The sequence below is a fragment of the Castor canadensis genome, chromosome 15 (assembly GCF_047511655.1).
Source record: "Castor canadensis chromosome 15, mCasCan1.hap1v2, whole genome shotgun sequence".
Lineage (NCBI taxonomy): Eukaryota > Metazoa > Chordata > Mammalia > Rodentia > Castoridae > Castor > Castor canadensis.
The window spans coordinates 76,177,139-76,201,325 of record NC_133400.1 but is presented as its reverse complement, the minus strand read 5'-3'; the positions used below and the strand labels follow the sequence as shown (position 1 = coordinate 76,201,325).

The 24,187-nt window shown below is 38.2% G+C and overlaps 1 protein-coding gene across 2 annotated transcripts in view; it reads right to left on the bottom strand.

Annotated features, from left to right (window-relative positions):
- Positions 1–451: 451 nt before the first annotated feature.
- Nebl (nebulette) overlaps positions 452–24,187 on the bottom strand; it is a 342,415-nt gene continuing 318,679 nt past the window's right edge. For both annotated transcript variants that reach the window (XM_074056553.1, XM_074056554.1), the window contains 2 exons: positions 6,889–6,995; positions 452–5,218 (listed from right to left, as the gene is read on the bottom strand). In XM_074056553.1, coding sequence (XP_073912654.1) covers positions 5,042–5,218; positions 6,889–6,995 — 284 coding nt within the window. In that variant the 3' untranslated portion in view covers positions 452–5,041. The remainder of the gene's footprint in view (positions 5,219–6,888; positions 6,996–24,187) is intronic.

Genomic DNA, 24,187 nt, shown 5'->3' with positions numbered 1-24,187 from the left:
TAGGAAATTAGCTCATTATAATGTTTTACAAATACAGAAAGCAGCACAGAATATTGAGACCCTGAAGAGAGTGTATGTGAGAACGTGGTTCTATCATGGTGAATACTTGCACAGACCACATAAATGCCACAGCCGACACACCCATTTGTCACTCCCATTCTGACATGGTTCAAGTAGTTTCAGTAGGTAAGTCAGCCATTTGCTTTTGTATGAGTGCTGATTATGGTAGCCTTGAAGGGTTTTTGAGTGTACGACACATGTGGGATGCCAGTTTTCATGTGTTACTTCAATGCCATTGTACATGATACAGGAGAAATAGTGTCATCATACATTTACTGAGACAGCCACTGAAATGTGAACTCGTTTGCATAGGTTAGTCCATTGGGCACGTGATGCTTCTCTAGTCCAAGGCTGAAAGATTCACAGTGTAGAGGAAAAAAACATGAATTAATGCATTTCTACTAAAATATATTTTAATAGCTGGTGTTAACAATTTGCATAACAAAAGCCAAATTATATTAACAACATTGTATCATTCTGTAAGTCCCATTCACTTGAAAACCATTAAATGTTTCCTTCAAAAGTGTTACGCTCTCAAAGTTAGTACAGTTTTACAGATTAATCAACCGCAATGCCACATACGGTGAAGCAAAACAGAAGCCGAACTGCGCAATGATTCGGATTTGCACTTTTTATCATAGGTCAAAGATCCACAGTTCAACACATATCATGCCCGCTACATCCTTGGTGAAGCTTCCAAAATGCTCAGACATTCATTGTATGGACACAAAAGAATGAGATTGCGATGCATATTTCTCTTTTTCCTTTAAACTAAATCATTCTTATCAGCAACTAGATTACAATGGAGCATATACTATGCAAACTGGATACCATATACCAAACACAAAAAGCATATGGAGTTGTCATGAATATCCTGAAGTCAGATAGACAACTCGGGAAGAAATTTGCTCAAGTATCCTTCCAGGCTTGTGGTTTCTAGAACAGTAAGCGTCCTGGAATGATGGCCACAGAAGCACCATCCAACGTCTTAACTTTCTGGATCACCAATAGTTGGCAGTTAGTTGCCTGGAAAGGGTTCTAATGGGTATGGAACACTTCAGAAAAAGACTCTCATGTTAGCATCCTTAAGTTAGTTTACACAGCTTGCTACTTGACTAAAGCTTTATAATTCTCATGTCATGTTACCCAAAATAACCACAATCTAGCCACTTTCAGATTATGAGAAGCAAACATCTAAAACATAACTTACAAAGTGAAGTTCATTTTATGTAGTGAATTCAACCTCATAACACAATTATTCTATCTTACAATAGGTACTTTAAATCCCAAACCTAAAGTTAATGCTTATACATCTCAATTATATATAAATCCACAAAGAACTTTTCCGAAATAGATGGAAGAAGTTAGCATTTTCTAAAGTCCTAACCTTTACAGGGAAAATACAATCAGCTACCACCTATAATATCTGTCAGGGACATTCCCCCTCCCTACCACAAAAATACCAATCATTTATAATAACATATCACTATGATAGGCAGAGACTTGCTTGCTTGGTTTTCTTTCCAAGACCATAATGATCAACGAGGGTAATCAAAAGGCACCTATTTTGTATGTATCTGTAGTATAATTTTGGTATAACTCTATCCATTTTATAGAGGGATGTATTCTTAAAGATCACACCCATTTTCTTTCTCTTTTCATTGAAAACATTCCATTAGAGATAGATGAATCTGAAGATGAGGTGCATCTCTTGAATTTCTACTCTTCTATTTGGAAAAGTCTTTTTTCCTAATTCTCAGAGCTCTGTAAACCTCAGCACAGAGAGGATCAGGAAAGAAAGGCAGTCGTAAAACTGCACCTCTTCATCTTCAAGCATTATATCTAGTGGCAAGAGAGAGGCAGGCCTCATCTCATCCATATTCATTACACGGTGCTTATGAAAATTGTGCTTACAAATTCCTGTGTAGTCTATGGAGGCTGGGAGCATGGTAAACTGCAGGGCCTCCATGGAGAGCCCACAACCAGATAAATATTTCAAACTTGGCCACACTGCTACAGATGTGTAAACAATGAGAAAAAGGCGTGAGAATTCATTTTGCCATAGATTAGACATAGAAAGCTTTCCAGAAAACAATTAGTAAAAACTTTCACTACAAAAGCTTACAACAAAGCCAATATATTCTGTTGCTCTACTTTGCTTGAGAGAAATGTGATCCACACACAATTTTGTGTTCAGAACCTTTTAAGTGTGTCAAACTGCTCCTTGTGCTTTGTCAGGCATGAGAACACATCAAACTTAGGAAACAGGTGCACGCGCTCTGTGCTTAACATTTACATGGGCCTCTTTAACTTGGTTTCTAAAACGTTTGGTTTTAAACTCTTCCTTAGCTGTCAGTGTTTTGTATGAGATATCAGATGCCAAATTAAAGGTGGGAAAGAGGCAGGTAGAAAGTGGCAAAGGTGTTCAAGAATGTAGTTTTTTAAAATGATGCTTAAAAAAGTAGCACTTTGGTATGAAGCATCTATGTTTTCTATTCTGCTATGATGGTTAATGTCCTGATGTGTGTTAGTAACAATGCCAGCACTATCAAATTACACCCTCAAGAGCATGCAATGTCTTGTTCTGTCTCAGTCTTCATTGAAAACAACTGCCCCTTAGTTGGATTCTGATCAGATCTTAATTCTGAAAGGCTTGACTCAGAAACATCTTGCTTTGCGTTATATGAAGCTTAAAATTTTAGTTCACTTATTCCCCAACTATGTGTTAACTTTTCCATTCAGTGAATCTGATTTTGAAATCAGTAGCTGAGAAAACCATGCAATATGAAGCTGCAACTGTATGATATCTTTCCTGATTACAAGCATTTTTCCAGTCTGTTTTCTTTGAATTTCCCTATTCATGTGCTATTTATCAAAGTTTGCTATTTATCAAAGTGCCCTACGTTTAGTCTGAAATTTTAATCCACAACTACTCTTTTTATACAATCCACACACACATACAAATAAAACAGTCTGCCTGGGGAAACATAAAGACAAAATAGAACTCAGCAGGCTTATCGCCCTTGTTTTTGATGCACAAATGTTTGCAAAATTATTGCAAGTCTAACTTGTCTTTGTAGGTTTGTGTGCAAGACATCAAGACAAATATGGAGTTTAATCAATTTAATCATGACTGGTCATTTAAATGATAGAAAACCAGTTCAGCTGGTTATTCAGTGATCTGTGAAACTCTTTCCAAAAACACTCTAGTTATTTGCCTGAATTTTTCTCTTTTCAGTTCTGTGTCTGTGTCATATAGATGTGCTTAGTGGGATCAAGCTTATTTTGTTGGGTTAGCCTACAGTCTTTTGAAAGTACATGCTAACTTTTCAAAGATGTAAATGAACCCACCTTTGACTTTTGGACTAGTAACCATTTCAATCAAAGATGTTTTACAGGATATTTTGTTAATTTTCTTGAAGATATCATATAAGGTAAATATCCCCAAAGGCCACAGGTTTTGTTACATTTTTGTAACTGCTTTTATCACTGTAGAGTCAGATCCTACATGAATGCTACCCTGTTGCAAGTCACACAAGGGCACAATTACAAAAACAGAAGTTGCCAGTGGACATATCTGGGAAACCTTATCTGCAGACTGGGGGTAAAATTTCACAAGGCACCAGCAAGGGCTGGTGTGTGGCTGTGAAACCAAAGTCACTCAAAACATGATGCCAACTTCCTTTTTCTTGAGCAGTCTGAACTGAATAATGTCTGATGACATTTTTACCTCACCCCCTAAAGATGATTTCAAAAGTAAAAACTAGGGAGTGAAAAGTTTTGAAATCTTTTCATTAACTAGTCTGAGTGGCTAAATTCCATTCCAGGATCTGAACAGCATTTTCCAAAGTAAGACACCAGATCATCTTTATGAAGAGCCAACATTTGTCTGCTGAGGTATTGCCTAGTACACTCTGTCTCCCTTTTCTTCACTGGGTCCTGTTAAATTGTCTTCACTTTTTAATCAACAGCAGCATTAAGTTAATGAAAGCTGTTCAGTAAATACCTAAATCACTTATTTACTAGAGTATATGTGTATTTCCTAAGGTGTAAATCCTTCAAAACTAGAGTGCAATACAGCAGGAAAATCTCAAGCAACTTTTCAAAATAGGTTTTTCTGATGAGCTGGTAACTAGAGGAAAGGGTTTGTAGGTATCAGCCACGCTGTTGGCATCATAACAGGAAAGGGCAAAGCAGCTGCCTATGTTCAGAAGCTCGAACCCACGTGACATGCAACAGGGTAAAAGCTACTAGGGAAAATGATACAGATGTCATTAAACTTTGCCCTTTGCAGAGTAGCTGTGAAGTTATTTGGTCCTGACGTTCTGTGGAACCTGGCATATACTTGGGTCCATAGAATGTAAGTGAAGAGTAAGAGACACCTAGATACAAATGAGAAATAAGTAGACCCCAGTTTGGCCTAGGGAACAAGGAAATTTCCTAATCTGTCCCTAAGGCAGCAGTCAAAATAATTTTAACCAGACTCATCCTGCCACTGTTTACATGTGTTATATCAGACAATTTTCACCTGAGTTGGAAACTGCCTAATGACTCAAAAGCTCAATAGTTTTTAAATTATTGGCTGTGTTCTGAGTTAAGAGAATTGGCCTCTAGTGATTCATAGTGACAGCTAAGAAGTGTCATACACTTGTTACATTTAAGGGATAATCAACACTTCTATTAAAGTCTACAAAAATACATTTCCCAGAAGGGTTCAATAGCCAACCAAAGGAAACCACAAACACAATTAGCAGCACCAGGTCTCCAGACCCAAAGATTTTGTTTACAGGAATTACTGAAAATGCTGCTGTTTTCAGCCCAGAAGTCATTCCCTCTTCCTGGTACCTGTGTGTCTAATTGTCAAAGGAGGGATACATTACTGTAAAATAACTGCCAAGTTGTCTTAAAAGTATCTTCTAGCTTTTAAAAAGATAGGATGTAGAATACATTAGAATAAAGCTCAAAGGGCAAGGAGAAAGAATTAATTCACAAACTCAATGTAATTTGCTGGGAGCATGCCCGTTCTCCCTGTTCTCTGCACTGTGCCGTACATCCAGCCATCGTCGATGGGCTGCACATTGACAATGTAGTCACCATCTCGGAAAGAGACCTCATCTTCATCCTGGGCACTGTAGTCGTACATGGCTCGGTAGGTCCTCTGGGAAAGAAAGAAGGAATTAGACAATGAATAGCAAAATAGTCACAAGCATGGATTCTAGTTCCCAACAAACCAACACACAGATAAAATAATTTGGGGATATTTGCAAGCACGTCTACATTTGAAAATCTGTAATCCAAAACCTAGCATCTAACTGTGTTGTTCTCAAGTTATTAATGTAGAAAAGACATAATACTGGGGGCTCAGAACAAAGATAAAAGGACAATACAACAGAATAGTTATAAAACACAATAAATTCAATAGCTAGCCTGCCAGAAACTAATCTTTGAAATAGTAAAGGCAACTCTCCTGCTTCAGGTAATCCTAGAAATCTTAGGCTAGGTAGATTCTCCTCCGATTCATATTCTTCAGAGAACAAAGCCTGCTATAACAGCAGACATGTCCAAATCCCACTGGCTCTGTCACTGGTTCCATCTGGTAGAGAAACTGAACTTTTCCTAAACAGGTACAAAGAATTTTTGTTTTCCCTTAAAAATATGTAAAACAAATAAAAGAAAAAAAATCATAATATACTTACTTTATAGTTTTCTTATCACAGTAATTAAAGTTACTCATAAATGTTCTGAATGTTGAGGTACATATAAATAAAATCTTGTTATGATAAGGAAATTTTTAAATTGAATTTTCCTACCTTTGTTTTTGTTTGGGGCTAAGAGCTTAGTTCATATTTGCAACCACTAAATCTGGAAGTCAGGATTATTTATAAACTAAGGAAACTGGCTGGGACACAAAGAAACTTAGAGCAATTAAGGTTGCCTTATACCTTAGAAGACCCACCTGTTTCTAAGCATTTAATAAAGGTCAAGGGGCTGTAACAGAGCTGGGGGAAACAATTTCAGCATGAGATGTCAAGTGTGACTAGATGATCATAGCACTGCTTCCAAACTTGACATTGAATGAATAAATCACTTTTTCAAGATTTCCAATAGGGAGATTAAGACATTTTATTAATATATTCTAATTGGCACATAGTAATTGTACACCTTTATGAGGTACAATGTGGCATTTCAATACTTGTATACAATGTATATCAGATCAGGGTAACTGGCATATCTATCACCTCAGATATATGTCAAGTCTTTGTGTTAGGAACATTCAAAATTCTCTCTACTAGCTATTATGGCTGTGTCATTTAGGTTTCTGTGGCCATTGTGACAAACATCAAGATTATCTTAGTAATATGACCATCAAATCTGTAGCTTTTTAGGCCTAAATGAAGATCATAACTGGCTAATACCAATCATAAGGTAACAATTAGTACATCATACTAGTAGATATCTTGTATGTTACATTGTTTTATGTAATTCTTATTAATGCCTTCCTCTCTCAACTCTCTTCCTCTGTGTTTTACTTTCTTTGAAAGAGCTATATGAATGCAACGTATCATCATTTATTTGGATACAAAAATAATCAATATTCAATTCAACTGTATTCCATGTCATTTATATTTTGCAGTGAAATGAGAAGACCAGACAAGAAGGAACATTTTCCTTCCTTCCTCCCCTCCCCTTCCCTCCCCTCCCTTCCCCTTCCCTTTCCTCTTTCTATTGGTGGGGATTGAACTCAGGGGCTTTGCACATGCTAGGCAAGTGCTCTCTACCACTGAGCTACACCACTAGCTTGAAGGAACATCTCAAACAGACGCTTACTAGATTTGGTGAATGCTGCATTGACCTCATGGATGACATACTGGTCTGGTGCATATAGCCATAGCCTTGAGAATGGCTCTGCTGGTAAGCTCCAGGAAGAACAGGTGCTGCACAGGAACACACACAGAGATGCCTTAAAATTAGTCTCCAAATATTCCTCCCCATCTCTCAAAGTGACTTCATGCTCTGCTAGAAGCTTCTGAAATGAAAAAAACTTTAGTGTCATGTCAAATTTGAGTAGCAGCATTGCAAGCAATCTCTAGATTAATCCAAATCCCAGGAATTAAGGATATATGGAAAAAATCAGTTTAGCATGCAGTTAATTGTATTTTTAATAGTTTTATCATTCTATTATAGATACTATATTAAAACATCACAAAACAATACAACAAAACAAAACTTTCCCATAGTGCCTTCATACAATGTTTTTATGTGACCATGTAATTCTTTTAGACATTTTCCAAACTAAAAATGGGAATGTTAAGAGAATGTAATTGGATTGCCCAACAAATGGCAGAGTTTCACTGTTCTCACAAGGAGCTTCTCACATGATGGGTATTTAGAGATGGACAGATGAGTGCTACCTTAACAAAGATGGCAAGCAGAACATATGTTTAGCAATGTTTGCTCAGGAGTTAATAAAAAGCCTATTCCCATTAGAGAAAAATTTATTTAGAAATATGAATCACACTTTTTGACTATAGTCAAGCCTAAGTTAGTCAGTTGATTTTTTAACAAAAGCCTAAGAAACCAAACCACTTAAAGAATTTGATAAACATCATCCTTCTATGTTTAGAACTGAGTGAAATAATATTCAGTCAGTTCATGCTACTCTCACCACTAATAGGACATTCAAAAGACATAATTTCTGCTTGAACTTTAATTTCTACAGAAGCTAGATAAGAAAAAAACCCACAAATTCAAGACATAATATGCTTTTGTGTATGTTTCTTTGTATGCTTAAGAATCTACAGCCAGCAAAAAACAAATGAAAAAATGCTCACCATCTCTAGCAATAAAGGAAATGCAAATCAAAACCACACTAAGATTCCACCTCACCCCTGTTAGAATAGCCATCATCAACAACACCACCAACAACAGGTGTGGGCGAGGATGCGGGGAAAACAGAACCCTCTTACACTGTTGGTGGGAATGTAAACTAGTACAACCACTCTGGAAAAAAATTTGGAGGCTACTTAAAAAGCTAGACATTGATCTACCATTTGATCCAGCAATACCACTCTTGGGGATATACCCAAAAGACTGTGACACAGGTTACTCCAGAGGCACCTGCACACCCATGTTTATTGCGGCACTATTCACAATAGCAAGTTATGGAAACAGCCAAGATGCCCCAGCACTGACGAATGGATTAAGAAAATGTGGTATCTATACACAATGGAATTTTATGCAGCCATGAAGAAGAACGAAATGTTATCATTCGCTGGTAAATGGATGGAATCGGCGAACATCATTCTGAGTGAGGTTAGCCTGGCCCAAAAGACCAAAAATCGTATGTTCTCCCTCATATGTGGACATTAGATCAAGGGCAATCACAACAATGGGATTGGACTTTGAGCACATGATAAAAGCGAGAGCACACAAGGGAGGGGTGAGGATAGGTGAGACACCTAAAAAATTAGCTAGCATTTGTTGCCCTTAACGCAGAGAAACTAAAGCAGATACCTTAAAAGCAACTGAGGCCAATAGGAAAAGGGGACCAGGAACTAGAGAAAAGGTTAGATCAAGAAGAATTAACCTAGAAGGTAACACAAACGCACAGGAAATCAATGTGAGTCAATGCCCTGTATAGCTATCCTTATCTCAACCAGCAAAACCCCTTGTTCCTTCCTATTATTGCTTATACTCTCTCTACAACAAAATTAGAAATAAAGGCAAAATAGTTTCTGCTAGGTATTGAGGGGGTAGGGGGTAGAGGGAGGGGGCGGAGTGGTGGTAAGGGAGGGGGTGGGGGCAGGGGGGAGAAATGACCCAAGCTTTGTATGCACATATGAATAATAAAATAAATAAATAAAGACAGCAGCATCAAAAAAAAAAAGAATCTATAGCCAGAAGCATAAGCTATAAACAAAGGTGTGGCCTTCATTATATTTTGAATAATTATATAATTCATTACTTAAAAGTTGTATAACACTCATGCTATTAAATCCATAATAGCTTGCCATTTTTGTTTAATCGGATTGAGTATATAATTATAGTGGGTTGATTTATTCAAGACAGTTTTTTATAATAAGAATAAACAGATATAATTCTTGGGTGTCATAAATGATTTTTTTAATGGCAATTCATTCTAGTGATACATGAGGTCATCAATACTTTAAAGAAGTTTAATCATCAGAAAATTGTAAAACCTTAATGTGCTCTCCAGATGATAACATTATTAGGTTGAATGGGGCTGCTTTTTAATAGTTCTTGAGTGGATTTATATTATGATGTTGTTAACAAATTTTATTTAATGTTCCAAATGTGACATCAAAGAGAAATCACAAAGATCTTTACTTAGAGTCTGTTATTAAAGTTACTAAGCCATCATTAAACATGAAACACTCCAGAAAACAGCAGCCTTGAAGATTATCAACAAAATTTAAATGTTTAACATCGAGGATATTATCAAAACCCACCCATGAAGAAAAGATAATGAAATTCCCATAAATACTTAAGCTCCACTCTAAGCTGAAGAGGAGGCGTTTCTGTGTGTTGGAAGCTGGAAGCACTGCCATTCACTTGTTCACTCCTGCAACTCTCAGCAAATATTTATGTTAATATAAAGCATAGCTCACTGCCTGTTACACAGTCTCCATAACCAGTTACATGGTCTCCGTAACCAGTAACACTAATTATGACTGTCTGCTAAGTTCAAGGCATGCCAGGCATAAGAAGAGTGAAAAGACAATTGCCCTTCTGCAGCCATGATGGCCCTGGGCAACTGGTCTTTTACCCAGTTAAGGAGATGGCTCTGGACACTTAGGCATTTCAAATTAAATGCATAAATCAATGATTTTGAAAGGCATCCCAAACTGGTAGTCCTGAACTTGTTTTGTGCCATTGAAGCTAGTCATTTCTCCACTCATTCTTATTTGAACCTATGTGTAAATTTTAATGATTAAATATAAATTTACTTCAACAAAAAATTTAAGTTCTAACCTATTGTTATGCCATTTAACTATGAATCTTACATTTTAATGTTTATAATTAAGCATAACAACCTTAAAATATTTGGGACATGAAAAGTATGCTATCTCAAGGGGCTGAACAATTTGGGTTATGATACATATATACATGGAAATGTCACAAGGAAACTCCCTGTGTAGCTATCTTAAACAAATAAAATGTCAATTTTCTTTCTTTTTTTTTTTTTTTTTCTCCTACAAAATCAGAGAACAGGAAGGTGGAACAGGTCCTGCCTGCGGGGGCGGGAGTGTTGGGACCAGTGGGAGGTACCCATGTATGTAAACAGCAAAATGGGGGGAGAGGTGATAAAGGAGAATGGTGGAGGGGATGAATTCAAGTATGATATTTTGATACACTGTAAGAACTTTCGTAAATGCCACAATGTGCCCCAACTCAGCACAATAAAGGGGAAAAAAAAGAAAAGGATGCTATCTCAACCTTCCAGTCATGTTTATACATAGCCATTCCAGTTAAACTTGGGCTCTCAAAATGTGCATATTTATGTATTCAGTTGCTCAGATCTGCCCTTCCAACAGATCCAGTAGCTACTGTCAATGCAGCAAGACAAGAAAGGCATGTGTTTGTCCTGAAGAGATGTGGGGTGGAGGAAGGGGCATTTGGAGTCCCTTACAGTTTTGTCATGCTTGTCCTGATTATTCTCATTTCCTTCTCTGACTGAATTACTTAACAGAAAGTTCCTTTGGGGTTATAAAGCCTTGTTATCTACCTTATACCCAGTGCAAAAAATGGTTTTTAGGAAGCTCTTACTAGGATTATGGGAAACATACCTGATAGTCCAGAAATACCTGATAGTCCAGAAAAACCAATTTAGTAAAAACAAATGCTGATTTGAAAAGGGACATGAAGTTTGCTTTGCTGTTGTTATGCTACAGGAAGGCTCTTTTGAAACTCAGGAAAATAAGCAAAAGGAAATTCAGGTAATTAAGAACTTGGTTGAAAGACAGCTATTCTCCATATAAGACTTCTGTGAAATACAGACTTCAAAGTGTTTTGCAAAAGTAAGATGTCAGGCTAACTCTGCAACAAACAAGGACTTCTTATAAAATAGAACAAGACAGACACTGTGTCCTTTTATTAAACTAGTGGTCAGACTTCATTAGCATGGGTAGTAGTTGGATGACGGTAAAGTGCAGGAGTTTCCAACCCAAGAGTGTTGAGTTTGAGGGTTTTTTATTTCATAACATTTAAGCCATAAAACAAATGCTTTCCTTAGCCCAAGGCTACAACCAAACACAGAAGTGTGACTTAACTTTGATTTCACATTGGTGAGATTTATTGACCAGAGATCTCTGGAAGGTGACTAAAGCGTCACTCATTTCAGGCTCTATTTGGAATGTCATACAATTCTTAGAAAACCAAAAAGTCTTTTCTACTGCACAATAAAGTTCTTCCACAAACAGCCAATAGCAATATTTTCTATTAAATGTTTATTCTTAAATGAAGATAAAGCTAAAAGAAATGAGTAGATGAGGTGCCTGAGCTAACAGGTAATAAGATGGCCACATGTTGTGAACTTTTTGTCCAAATAGAGGGTGAAAAGGAAGGAAGAGAACATTTTTGAGAGGCTTAACAAATCTGAAACTGGAAAAAGTTGGAAATATATATAAATAGACAAAGATTAAAGTAAGTGAATAAAAGAAATGCACCCATGAAAGAGAGAGAAAGCTACCCAAAAGACAAGTCCAATAGGAGGATGTTCCCCCACAGGTGAAAGAGGAAGAGCGTAACTTCAGTGTCCTGGGAGTGCACAGTGCTTTGTATGATACTCTTAAATGATCACAGTTATCTAAAAGAAATGTCACTCCTACCTTATACATTTTAATAAAATTAGAGGTCAAAAGATGGAGCAGGAGGGCAGTGAAACAATGGCCTTTGCTAGGGGAAAGCCTTGGGAAGATCTCAGGTTCATAGTTAAACGGTACAACCACAGTTAGAATTTAAAATTTTCTTTACAATAAAGAATACAGGATACAGGGAAATTGTTGTCCTTGTTTTCTAACACCTCAGTTTTATCAGCTGAGGCATGTCAAAGGACTTAATAAGATTCTGTTTGAGTTTTGTTTTTAGAACAATGAATCTCTGTTTAGACAAGAGGGGCTTTGCTAAAAGAGAAGGGATGAAGGTGCTGCCTGTTTGAAAGTGGTCATTAAATAATGAGCTAGACCCTAACCAGATTCCAGCTAGTACAGGAGCAAGGCAGCTGTGCTAATTGGTGAGGAAAAAACCATAATGTGACCTTTTTTGCTCAAATAGCTTTTAAACATGCCACTGAGTTTCATGTCAGAGGCTCATGTCCTCATGGCATCTGAATGTCCCCACAATCCAAAAAAAGGAATAAAATTTATGCCTAATTCAACACAAAGATCCTATTGTTTAATCTGAGAGAACTCAACACTATGGAAAATTCTTTTCTCTCCCTGCAGAAAATAGAAAAAAGCCACATTGCCTCTAGATTTTGGTTTGTTGGGTTTTTTTTTTTTTTTGTGGGGGTGGGGGTTGGGGTTGCTAGGCAAGTGCTGTATTACTTGAGGCACACCCTCAGCCTTTTTAGTTTTTTAATTTTTCAACCCTTTTTGTTTTCTCAGAGAGAGTCTTGCACTTTTGTCTGGGGTCAACTTCAGATCACAATTTTCCTACCTCTGCCTCCTGAGTAGTTGGAATTACAAGTGCGTGCCACCACACCTGACTTGTAGTTTGTTGGGTTTTAATGATAAACTGTGAATAGACAACTACCCATCAAAATGATTGCTATATAATAAAGTAGAAATTAACTGGCTTTTAATACAAAATTTGGCAACGATCTATAATTGAGTTAAAATCAAGTTTTAAAGATGCCTAATTGTCATTGTGATATGATAGAAACACTCAAACTCTGAAGACCATATGTAAAAGAAAAGCAATCATTATGGTCTGATACACTGAAGTTTCAGCTCCAGCAGGGGTCAGCGCCACAAAGGGGAAGGAGATTGAGAACAGAAGAAGGTCAAGTCTTTCAACCCAGCGTGCATATTGAATTTACCCGGAATCTTTTAAAACTTACTGCATCCAGGGTCCCAGTCCAGGTAAATGGAAAGCTCAGATGGCAGTAAGGGAATGTGGGTGCTGGGGTTTTATTTGTCACAGCTTTCTGGTGATTCTATGCACCACCATGATGAAGAGTTACTGTTGCCTTCCTTCTCACCCATCTGACAGAACATTAGAGATGTAAGCAGCCCTGGCTTAACCATGGTACGCCAAATTCACTCTCTCACCAGTGGCTGCTTACAGTATCTGTGGAGGCAAATCTTGAAACCAGGAGAAATAGCCAGGAATTGTGAGAGAAAAAAAAAATCTGAGTCACCAGGAAGCTTGTCTGAGAAGAAACTGGAGATTAACATGTATCACTCCTGGTAAGGCCAGTGCCACGAGTCACTGAGGGGCTGAGCACAGCAGGACCTAGTGAGAGGAAAGGCAGACTGTGTCCCTTTGGTTAAAAATTGTCTTTGCAAAATCAAAAATTGTCTCCTTCTAAACTCCCATATATTATCTATGTGCTACTTTTCTATTCTTAGTTAAATTTCATTACTACTACTATAAGAAATATATGAATACTTACAATAATACAGAATATCACTACATTATAGTAATTATAAGATTCTTCCTAGCATTAATTTAAGATTGCAAATTTCTTTATTATGGTAAAATATGTATAGCATAAAGTCCATCATTTTAATCATTTTTATGCATGTAGTTTTTTGGTGCTAAATATAGCCAGATCACATTGTTGTGCGACCTTGGAGTCTCTTTTAAGAAAATTCCAAATACGTAAAAGTAATGAAGTACTAAGTATGTGCCCCTATGACTGAGAAAGGGGGAAAGTTGTAATGTAAGAGTCTGTTTCCTCAAGAGCACAAAATGTACACAAAATAAATTTAAATAATATCAAATAAAGCTTACAACTGGGAAGACAACCTCAGCTTGATCAGGACATGCCTAATTTTAGCATTAAAGGTTGGGCTTCCCAGGAAAACCCTTAGTCTCAGGCAATTTGTGACAACAGTTCCCCTACTTAGAATGTGCCTGGCCCTTATTTAACATGTCACAGGCATTAGCTGGCATCATTTTCACCATGACCTTCATTTCACAGGACGAATATGAAGAACATTAAATAACTCGGTCAAATATCAGAGCTAGGTGCAGAACCCAACTCTTGACTTTACTAAATCAAAGTGATCATGGAAGAAATGAAAAGACAGTGTAAGATCAATTTCCAAATAACCATATGGATTTGAGAGTAGAAGGGCACTGTAGTCTGCAGAGCAAAGAAGCTTCCAGAACTCCATTTGGCCTTGGTTTAGGGAATAAACCCAACGGAAGTTAGTTACGTGTATGTGGTGGATGAGATGACCAAGAAGGACTCTGGAAGATATTACAGTGACAAATTTCACTTTTCAAAAAGCAAACAAACCACATAAGTTGCCGTTACTTCGGGATGATAGTCTGTGGAATCCCATTGAAATCTGACAAGTCTCTGGAGAGGAGAGAGGGAGGGAGAGAGAGAGAGAGAGAGAGAGAGAGAGAGAGAGAGAAATTTCCCCAAGTCAGTGTGGAAATAGGGGTAAGTATCACTACCACAGACAACATGAAAACTGAGCTGAAAACAAACTCCATCTAGGGGGTGAATTAACCATTTTCTTCCCTAAATTCATTTTTTTGTTGTTGTTTTTTACTTTTTTTATTATATTATTGTTGTACTGGAGGCACATTGTGACATTTATAAAAATTCTTACAATATATCATAACTGCATTCACTCCCTCCATCATTCTCCTTTATCCTCCCTCCCACCATTCCTGGAAGAGTTTCAACATGTATCATTTTTGCATTTTCATAAATGAGTACATAATATATCCACCATATTCACCGTCCTACACCCTTTCCTTATATCTCCCCCCTGCCCTCCACATACACTAGCACCAATACCCAGAAAGGACTTGTTTTGCCTTCCTGTTCTCCGTTTTTGAAAAAAAGGCACTTTTGTTTGTTTAAGATAGCTATATAGGGAGTTTCCTTGTGACATTTCCATGTGTATATGTATTACAACCTGAATTGGTTCATCCCCTCTATTTTTCTCCTTTCTACCTTAGTCCCCTTCTTATGGTGAGTTCAACATTCTTCCCCAAATTTAGATAATCAAGTTGATAACACTGTGGAAAATATAAACCGAATATTGAAAGACTCTTTACCCTTTGTCTAGTTTTCTAGGTAAGTACTTCCAAAGTATTATTTGGGGGCCTCTAGAGTTCCTAAATATTGAAAAAAAACCCACAAAATTAGTTATACTTAAATTATTTGCCAGAGAAATTTGACTCGCCCAGAAAAGTAGTACATTGTGCATTCAAAGCTAACTAGGTTTTCTCTAGAAAAAAATAGGTCTGTGAATGTTCCCTGCAGAACTGAGCTCAGACATAATGGGGCTTAATTAGAACTAGATGACTTCAGATGTAAGAATTTCTACTATTTTACTTCAGAGTACTCTAACCAATTGGCTCCTGCATTAAGATTTGAATTTCAACTTGCATGCTTTTGCTCTCTGATTTGTTTCTCATTTTAGCTAAGACAGGATAAAATCTCTGACTTGTAACTATAACTCAAACCACAAACATAAGCAGGATCATCGCTGAGGAAAAGAAACTAATTTCTTTCCCAAATTACAGATCCTTTTAACAATGTTCCCATAGCACAAGAACCATATGGTGTGTATCTGTGTGTACACACATATGCAGGCACTATCCCCAAAAGAAAACAAAAAAAATTAAGAACGAAGTACAATGTGGATATATACTTTCCTGAGAAGAACTACATAATTTTGGGGGCAATTCTTTGATAAGATGGAAGCAATCAAGATTTAAGAACAACAGGTAGACAGAGGTGCCATTGTTATAAGTTTCTTATGTAACCCACCTCACCAAGACTGGCTTGTGGACTCAAATCATGACATGACTAAAAGAATCAGCTCATAGAAAATCACAATTTTCTCACTAAACACTACTGCCAATGTGTGTAAATTAGTCTTTCCTATGATGACTCATTATTTCAGTATGATGAAAGCAATTTTCATTATGCCTTTTCAGAACATATTCTATAAATACTTATTGGACATACACATATTTTTTTAAAAACTTAAGCCTGAACTATATATTTGTTTTCTCTTCTTGAACTTGTCAATGCAAATACTGACTACCTTAGCGAGCACCTCTAATCTGCAAGGAGCTTATATTAGACACCCTTCTGCACCTTGAGAGCTTGTTTGGAAGTTCTAGCAGGGGAGCGCAGCTACTCGTATACCCTTGACCGAAGAACGGTCCTCCTCTATCGGGGATGTCGTCCTCTTCGACCGAGCGCGCAGCTTCGGGAGGGACGCACATGGAGCCGTGAGGGAGGAAGGGGACACCCGCCTAGCCAGCCAGATCAGCCGAATCAACCCTGGCGATCAATGGGGTGACAGATGTCGCAGCCAGATCGCCCTCACATCCTATTAGACACCCTTAGTGACAAACCTCTGTAAATGTTATATGGAGCCACCACTCAGTATTGTTTACATTGCTGAATGACTCAACATGTCTCCGACATGATTTGGAGACAAAGAAATGTGGGAAAATGGATGTAACTGGTAGTGTCATGGAGCCCACATTCTCTGTGGGAGGCTGGGGCTGGAATAATATGCAGTCCTGAAGTCACTGTCAGTGAGGAGAGTCATAGCAGAAAGTCACTGTGACCAAATGCACATGATTTTAAAGAGAGGAGCTAGAGAAAAGCAAGACAGACTGACAAACAATAAATCTAGTACACATGAGTCTAAATTTCAGGTACACAGTGCGTGAGAAAGATCAAGGACCAGAATGTCTGGGAAATGCAGTAGGGGCAGGTCAGGAATATTTCAGGGAGTAGGTTAGGTGATATGGGGTAGAGAATCTGGCCACAAAACAGGAAGCACATAGCAAAACCCAGAGAAGGTAGAGATAATGGCCAAGCCAAACGCACAGACTCAACACAACACCCCTGCAGGATTGCTCCCAATGGAAACTTTAGAGCTTCTGTCAAGCCAGGCTCCAGTCCTCGTGACTTACTAACTTGGGGTGGGCACAAGAGAATGTGGGACACCCAGTTAAAATGGGAAGTGGGAGAAGAGCCAGGAAATGTGTGATAACATTACAACTTCACTGTCACGAGTATAAGCAGCTACAGAAATAAGCACATCCAGTTAATTATCCAATTTCAACATCCATTTTGATCTTTAAAATGCAAAACTATTTCCATTTAATTGGCCCCCATCAACCCTATCAAAAACAAGAGTATCTCTTTTCTCTTTTGTGTGTATGCCATTTTAAAATTTGTGAAGCTTTTCCAAGAAGTCTCCATTTCCACAAATGCTATGGCCACATTTATACCCTTCCTGATGGCCAACCCTCTGTTTCTCCCAATTCACTCAGCCTTGCAGGAAATGCACTTTTAATGCTTTATTGTTTGCTACTTTAAGTGTCAGATGTTTCTTCCTTGTGGGCACATGGAAGCCTTTGATCCAGTCTTGGCAAATCAATGAAAGACACATGTGCATCCTGGGACAAGTGCTAGTCATTAGGCTTTGAGTCTTTTCCCAATGTCACACTCAGAAAGAAAGCTTAGGACATCTCTTCACCCCATCTCTAGTGAGAATGAGAACATTAATTTCTCTAAAGATTTCAGATTCTGTCAGAAGCCTGACACTTTTTCTTGGGGGAATAACAGAACTAAAATTTTCAAATAATTTGTAATGTGTGTTTTTAAAGTCTATACCAGCTAGATGGTTAAAAATACTCGTGTGAGTCTACTAACTGGATTTCACCTTGTCAAGGAATAGTAGTTCATTTTCTATCGATTATTTTCACCACTGAAATTTAGTAAATCAGTCAATGCTTCAAATCTTCCTAAACACAAGTATATTAAAACATCATTTTTTTGACAAATATTAACAAGCTTTTCAAACTCAATTAAGAAAGCTCACTCAAATATGGTTGGGAAATAAGACAATTGATATTTTCTGCCTGACAGCATTTTCTTTAACAAAGTCAGATTAAGAAGTTGAATTTGGGAGAAAGAAGAAATTGGGGATCATCAATCAGTCATCATAAAATTGAAGTACTGCCTAAATAGAAATGCTAACAAGTTTATTTTAAAGGAAGATAAACACTTCTAAATCAGAAATGTGTTTTCTTTTCCTTTCTGAAATATAAATTTTACCTTGTGTATCTGAGGTTTAAATAGTGATGTGATAAAATACATGTAGATAGTGCAGCAGGTAAACATATCTATCATCTCATACTTTGTGTGACAAGAGCAGCTGAATATACTTACTTAACAAAAATCCCTCATACAATACAATTTGGTATCTATAATGCTAATATCCAGAATATAAAGAACTCCTACCATCCAACAACAAAAACCAAGTGCTGGTGGGCACATTAGAACCTCATGCACTGCTGGTGAGAATGTAAGAGGATGCAGCCGCTTTGGAAAACAGTCTGGCTCTTCCTCAAAGAGTTAGTGATTCAGCAGTTCCACCCTAGGCATTCACCCCAAATCACTGAAATCAGGGAATCAATCAGAACTGGGTATGCCAGTATTCACACTATTCACACTAGGTAAAAAAAGTAGAATCAACCCAAATATCAATCAATAGGTGAATGGATAAGCAAAATATGGTATTATGCTGTATGTAATATGGAATACTCTTCAGCAAAAGAAACAAATATTGTACTATTCCTCCATGTGAGTTGTGAATGGGTAAGTTCAATAGAAGTTCCTAGGGTCTGAAGTGAAGAGGGAATGGAGAGCTATTGTTTCTTGGGTACAGAGATGATTAAAAAAAAAGGCTCTTGAAATAAATATGGTGGTGGTTGCACAATGTGAATGAATTGATGCCACTAAATTGTACACATTAAAATTGTTTAAAAAAAGATTTGGGGCTGGATATAGTGGTATATGCTTGTAATCCCAGCTACTCAGAAGGAGATCAAGAGTATCACAGCTTTAGACTAGCCTAGACAAAAAATTAGTGCAGCCCCCCACCCCCATTTCAACAAACAAGGCAGGTATGGTGATGCATACCTGTACCCAGTTACATGAGAAGTGTGGGTAGAAGGATCACAGACCAGGCTAGTCCTGAACAAAAATTATGAGACCCTAGTAACTAAAGCAAAAAGGGTGGGCACATGGTTCAGGTGGTAGAACTCCTGCCTAGCAAGGGTAAGCACAAGGCCCTGAGTACTGCCAAAAATAAATAAATATGTAAACAAGATTTGAAAATAATGCTGATTGGCACAATTTATCAGTTACATGAATAGATTATTATTTCACTATGCTTGTTTAATATTTCTATTCTCAATTTAATGGCAAATGTATCCTTTGATGATGGAGTTATCCAAGGAACTTAAGATACCTTAGATACCATCTGGGGTTGGGGGAGGCCATCCTTGTGATCTGTCTCCTTTCCTTCATCACTTGCTCGCTGTGCACTCTCTATTCTGGAAAAAGCTAAACTACACCTCTACTCTGTCTCTGTGCAGTTCATGATCTCAGAACAGAGCCCAGGGAAGAAGAAGCCACAGTAAACAAAGTCTGACTTCAGATATCGAAGGGCACTTCTGCTTTTTGAGTCACTATTGAGGGCAGTTGTCATCAGTAAAATAAACACTGAAGCAAGGAGTATTAATGTGAAAACAAAAATGTCAGTGTGGGAATCATTTACTGAGTTCTTGGTTGTAGAAGATCATTGCTGACTCAGGCTAGTAGTGAACACAGCTCACAATGTTAGGTTCCAGTGGTCTATCTTAAATCAGTGCAATTATAAATGGTATCATTACCCTCAAATCAAATTAGTCCCTTATTGTTTCTTCCCAAATATCCCCCTTCTACTTTTATGTCTTCTTTTTCATCTAGATTTCCACAGATGAGAGAAAATACACCATGGGTAATGATGAATGTATGCCATATACGTGTAGACATATCATAATGAAACCCATTATTTTGCATAATACATGCTAATAAAAATCAAATTAGCTTTAATTAGATACTAATAAATTAAAGACTAGTATCCATTTGTATTGATTTAACACATGTAGCAAAGCTGCTTCTTTATATTTCAGGTTAAACTAATGTGAATGTATTTACGTACTCGACAATATTTATTGGGCAACTACAGTCCAGGTGCTAACTATAAAATAGAGATCAAACAAAAGAAAAGCAGACAAAAAAGATTGTGCTCTGATAAAGTTTATATTCTGGGGGAAGACAGACACTATACAAATTCACTAATACTAAAGGAATGTCAGGTAGTAATAAAGAGTTGTAGAGAAAAAACAAAACAGAGTAAGGGAATAGAGAGTAATGAGTATATCTGGGATGCCTGGTCAAAGAAAGTCTTTCTGATTTATTGACATTTAATCAGAAATCTGAAGAAAGTGAGCAAGCCACATAAATAGCAGAGAGAGATGCCAGGGATGGCAAAGGCCCAAGGTCAAGGTGGGAGTTTTCCTGGCATGTTAAAGTGGCCAGGAGGTCTACATGGCTGGAGTAATGCAGCTGAGGGAAGGCAGCATCTGGACATAATGAAGGGTCAGATCATGTAACACCTCACATACCGTGGACTTGGGTTTAGTACATGAGATCAGCTGCAGCTTTTTAACAGTTCATTCTGGTGGTGGGGTGTGACCAGACCCATGTGGGCAAGAAGGGAATTACAAAAACCAGGAGCCTATTTCTACAATGTCAGTGAATAGGATGGCAAGCCTCTCAGGCTGCAGTGGAAGTAGGGACAAGTGGCTGGATATGGGAGATACAGGGATACATATTTTTTAAAGAGAGCCATCCACCAGTCTCATAGATGGGTTAGGAAGGAAGACAGGCTTGATTCCAAGGTAATGATCACATCATTAAGTGAGGTGATGGACACAAAGACCAGAACAGGTAGGGAGCAGGGAAGTAGGAAATAAGATTCTGATTTCAGACATGAGCTGTGAGATTCCTATTAAACAGTTGGTTGGACATTTTATCTGGAGTCTAGAAGTGTTAGAGTAGAAAGACACTTTTCTGTAGTGAGAATTTTATGTGTTTGCACTCTCAGCTAGTGTGTACCTTTTACATAAATGACAAACATCAACAATGACAGAGATTGTGGTGTTGGTGATAAAAACCTATACCATTGGTCCCTCTAGAGGACTGCTAGGAAGACTTCCTGTTCTCTTGATGCCCAGGGAATCAATTCTCTCAGTGGAATCTAAACCAACTAAAGCAGTCCAGATTCTTAGAAAACAAAGTGGGTTAAACCTCCAAGGTAGCTGGTCTTCCCAATAGCAGGCAAGGACCTGCAGCACAAAGTCCAAGGAAGTCATGTGGGAATATTCAATTGAACCCCGTCTCAGCAGAGGGGCTCAGTGCTGCCCATGCTTGGGTGCTGGGCTTCCTGAGCCCATCACCTAGACCCACAAGCCCCTGAGCTCAAGAGGCAGCAACCTACACAATGCTCTCCTGTGCCACTCTTTGCTTACAACACTGCTTACCCATTTCTTTGCCTGGCTAACTATAACTGCAGGCAATACTCCATCATGATGCCTTCCTGAGCATGGTGATTTTATACATCTAGTTCACCTATAAGAATACAATAAGTCAGCTCACTGAAGACAATAACTGTTCGTTTTACCTGTGCGTTCCCAGCATCACACACAGAGGGGAGCATGTGGAGTTAGGAGCACCACTAAAACACCAGGACAGTTAGCTACTTAATTGGTGCACTGCCCTCTTAGCACCCTGTGGATAACAGGATGAGAGTTGCAGATTGCACTAAAGCTGCCTCTCTTACAACCTAATCTCTTTGGAAGATTTATGACATGGGCTAGTAAGCACATCACAGCTAGGCTGAGTTAGACACTACAGAATTCCTAGACTTGTTTTCAGTCAGTGAAGGCAGGACCCAATAAGGCAGAAAGAACCCACTATGGTTCTTCCACTGTAAAATGGGGATGTTCACAAGGTTGGAAAACTGAAAATGTTCATTCTGGAAAGTGTTTCTGTTTTTCATTCCTTCACACTCCTCCAGCCTTTTATGCTCCAGAGGAAAACAGAAAGCCATAAAATACCTGAAGCCAAACTGAACCCAAGTTTACACTGAGAAGGGTACACACTAGCTGAGAGTGCAAACACATAAAATTCTCACTACAGAAAAGTACAAGTTAAGGGAAGCCAAAGGCATGAGAAACATCACCAGGAGGCAGCTGCAAGTGGCAGACAAGTAGAGCCCAGAGATCAAAGGAAACCTCCCAGGGAAGGAAGCAGAGACCACCAGGACTATTTCCACTAGGGGAACCATGATTCACACAAAAAGCAAGTTCAACTAATCCAATACCAAAAGGCAATAAGGATAATTCCAAATAATACTATTCAAGAATCAAAACAAAATTGGATAAAGTTTAAATAAAAGCCTCAGTTATTGAATCAAAGAAACACAGCAGAGATGTAAAATAAAAACGCTTTGGTAACTTAATCCTTTGGAGAGTAGACTGGAAAGTAAAGAAAGCCCAAAATAATCATGTCAGAGAATGGAAATATTCAACCATGAATGCAAGATAAGAACATATCATGAGAAACACACAACAAAAACAATGATAAAACCTTGGAATCAGGAAGGCTTATCTGTGAATGTTCATGGAAACCAAATGTGAGTGATGAAAACATTGTACTTTTGCCTCAAGGAAACGGGTTGATGGCTTAACCCTTTGTCCTAACAGTCAGAATTTCTTCTAAGCCATAAGAAGGACCCCAAAACCATGACTTTCCTAGCTGCCCAGGCCACTTGATTCATAAAGCCAAGCAGGTCACTTTCAGAACATAAACACATTCTCACAGATACAAGAATGAGAAAGAGTACTTTTCAATGTATGGAACTTAGCTTAAGAAGCCCAAAATATCTTAGAACACATCTTTTTCTACACCATTCTTCTCAAGATGTGCAATTGGAGCTGATAAGCACTGGGACTCTAGTGTCTCCTCCCCCTGCTCAGTGTCCTGCCCATCCAGACAGTATGGCACTGCCACCCACACATGCCACCTCCACAGCAAGGAGACAACTGACTATGCAAGGAAAGACAATCTGGAAGAAAAGGTAACATTACTAAATACTTATGAACATTTTCTCTTTTCTTCCTCTTACTTCTAATAAGTGTTATAAAGTGCTTTTCAATCTCTCCAACAGAGTGTAAACAAATACATCTGACTCCGTCACTACTAAAGACCCTGAAGATTTCCATCAAACAGTTGTCAGCACCATAAAAGACTTTCTAAGCAGTCAATCAGCACCTGCTTACCAGAGCCCAGCCCAGCACACATTTCAAAGGGACCCTACATTTCAAAGCCACCCAGAAGTCCTAGGTACAACACTTCTTCCTTCCCCACCAGAAAAAATAGAACTGGGATGTTTCCACTGTAGGGTACTTTTCAACTGTGCTTTAACGTCATTGAAATGCATCAAAACATCATCAAAACAAACATGTAAGATTTTCCTTCAAGACCTTCTAATAAGAGTTTATTTTACAAAATACTTATACGTACTTAGCATCATATGGGTGACTCCTGTTTTTAAAATATTAATTTGGTCATTTCATTCCATCACCATATATTTGCTGAGTGTATCTTCTAATTGCTGGAAACAGGAAGGGAAACAAAACCACAATGTCCTGGTAGGGCTGCTGGCCTAGTGAGGCAGATGAAAAACAAATAAACCAGCACACACTGTCACAGGTGGCGTCTGGTACTATGGGTGGTATGCAGAGAAACAACTGGGGGTAAAGAGACAGATGGTGGTGGAGGGTGCTGCTTCATCCCCGGCAGTTAGTCAGAAAGTGGCCTCCTAGCCAAAACATGAAGAAAAATGAGAATGGGCAAACAAAGACCTGGGTGAGAAAGAGAGTTTCAGGCAGGTGGACTAGGCCCAGGCAGGAGCTTTCTGGGAAAGTTTGGGGAGCACAAAGAGACAGTTTGCTGGGAGTGTGTGTACAACAGGTACTTAGAAACTGCCTT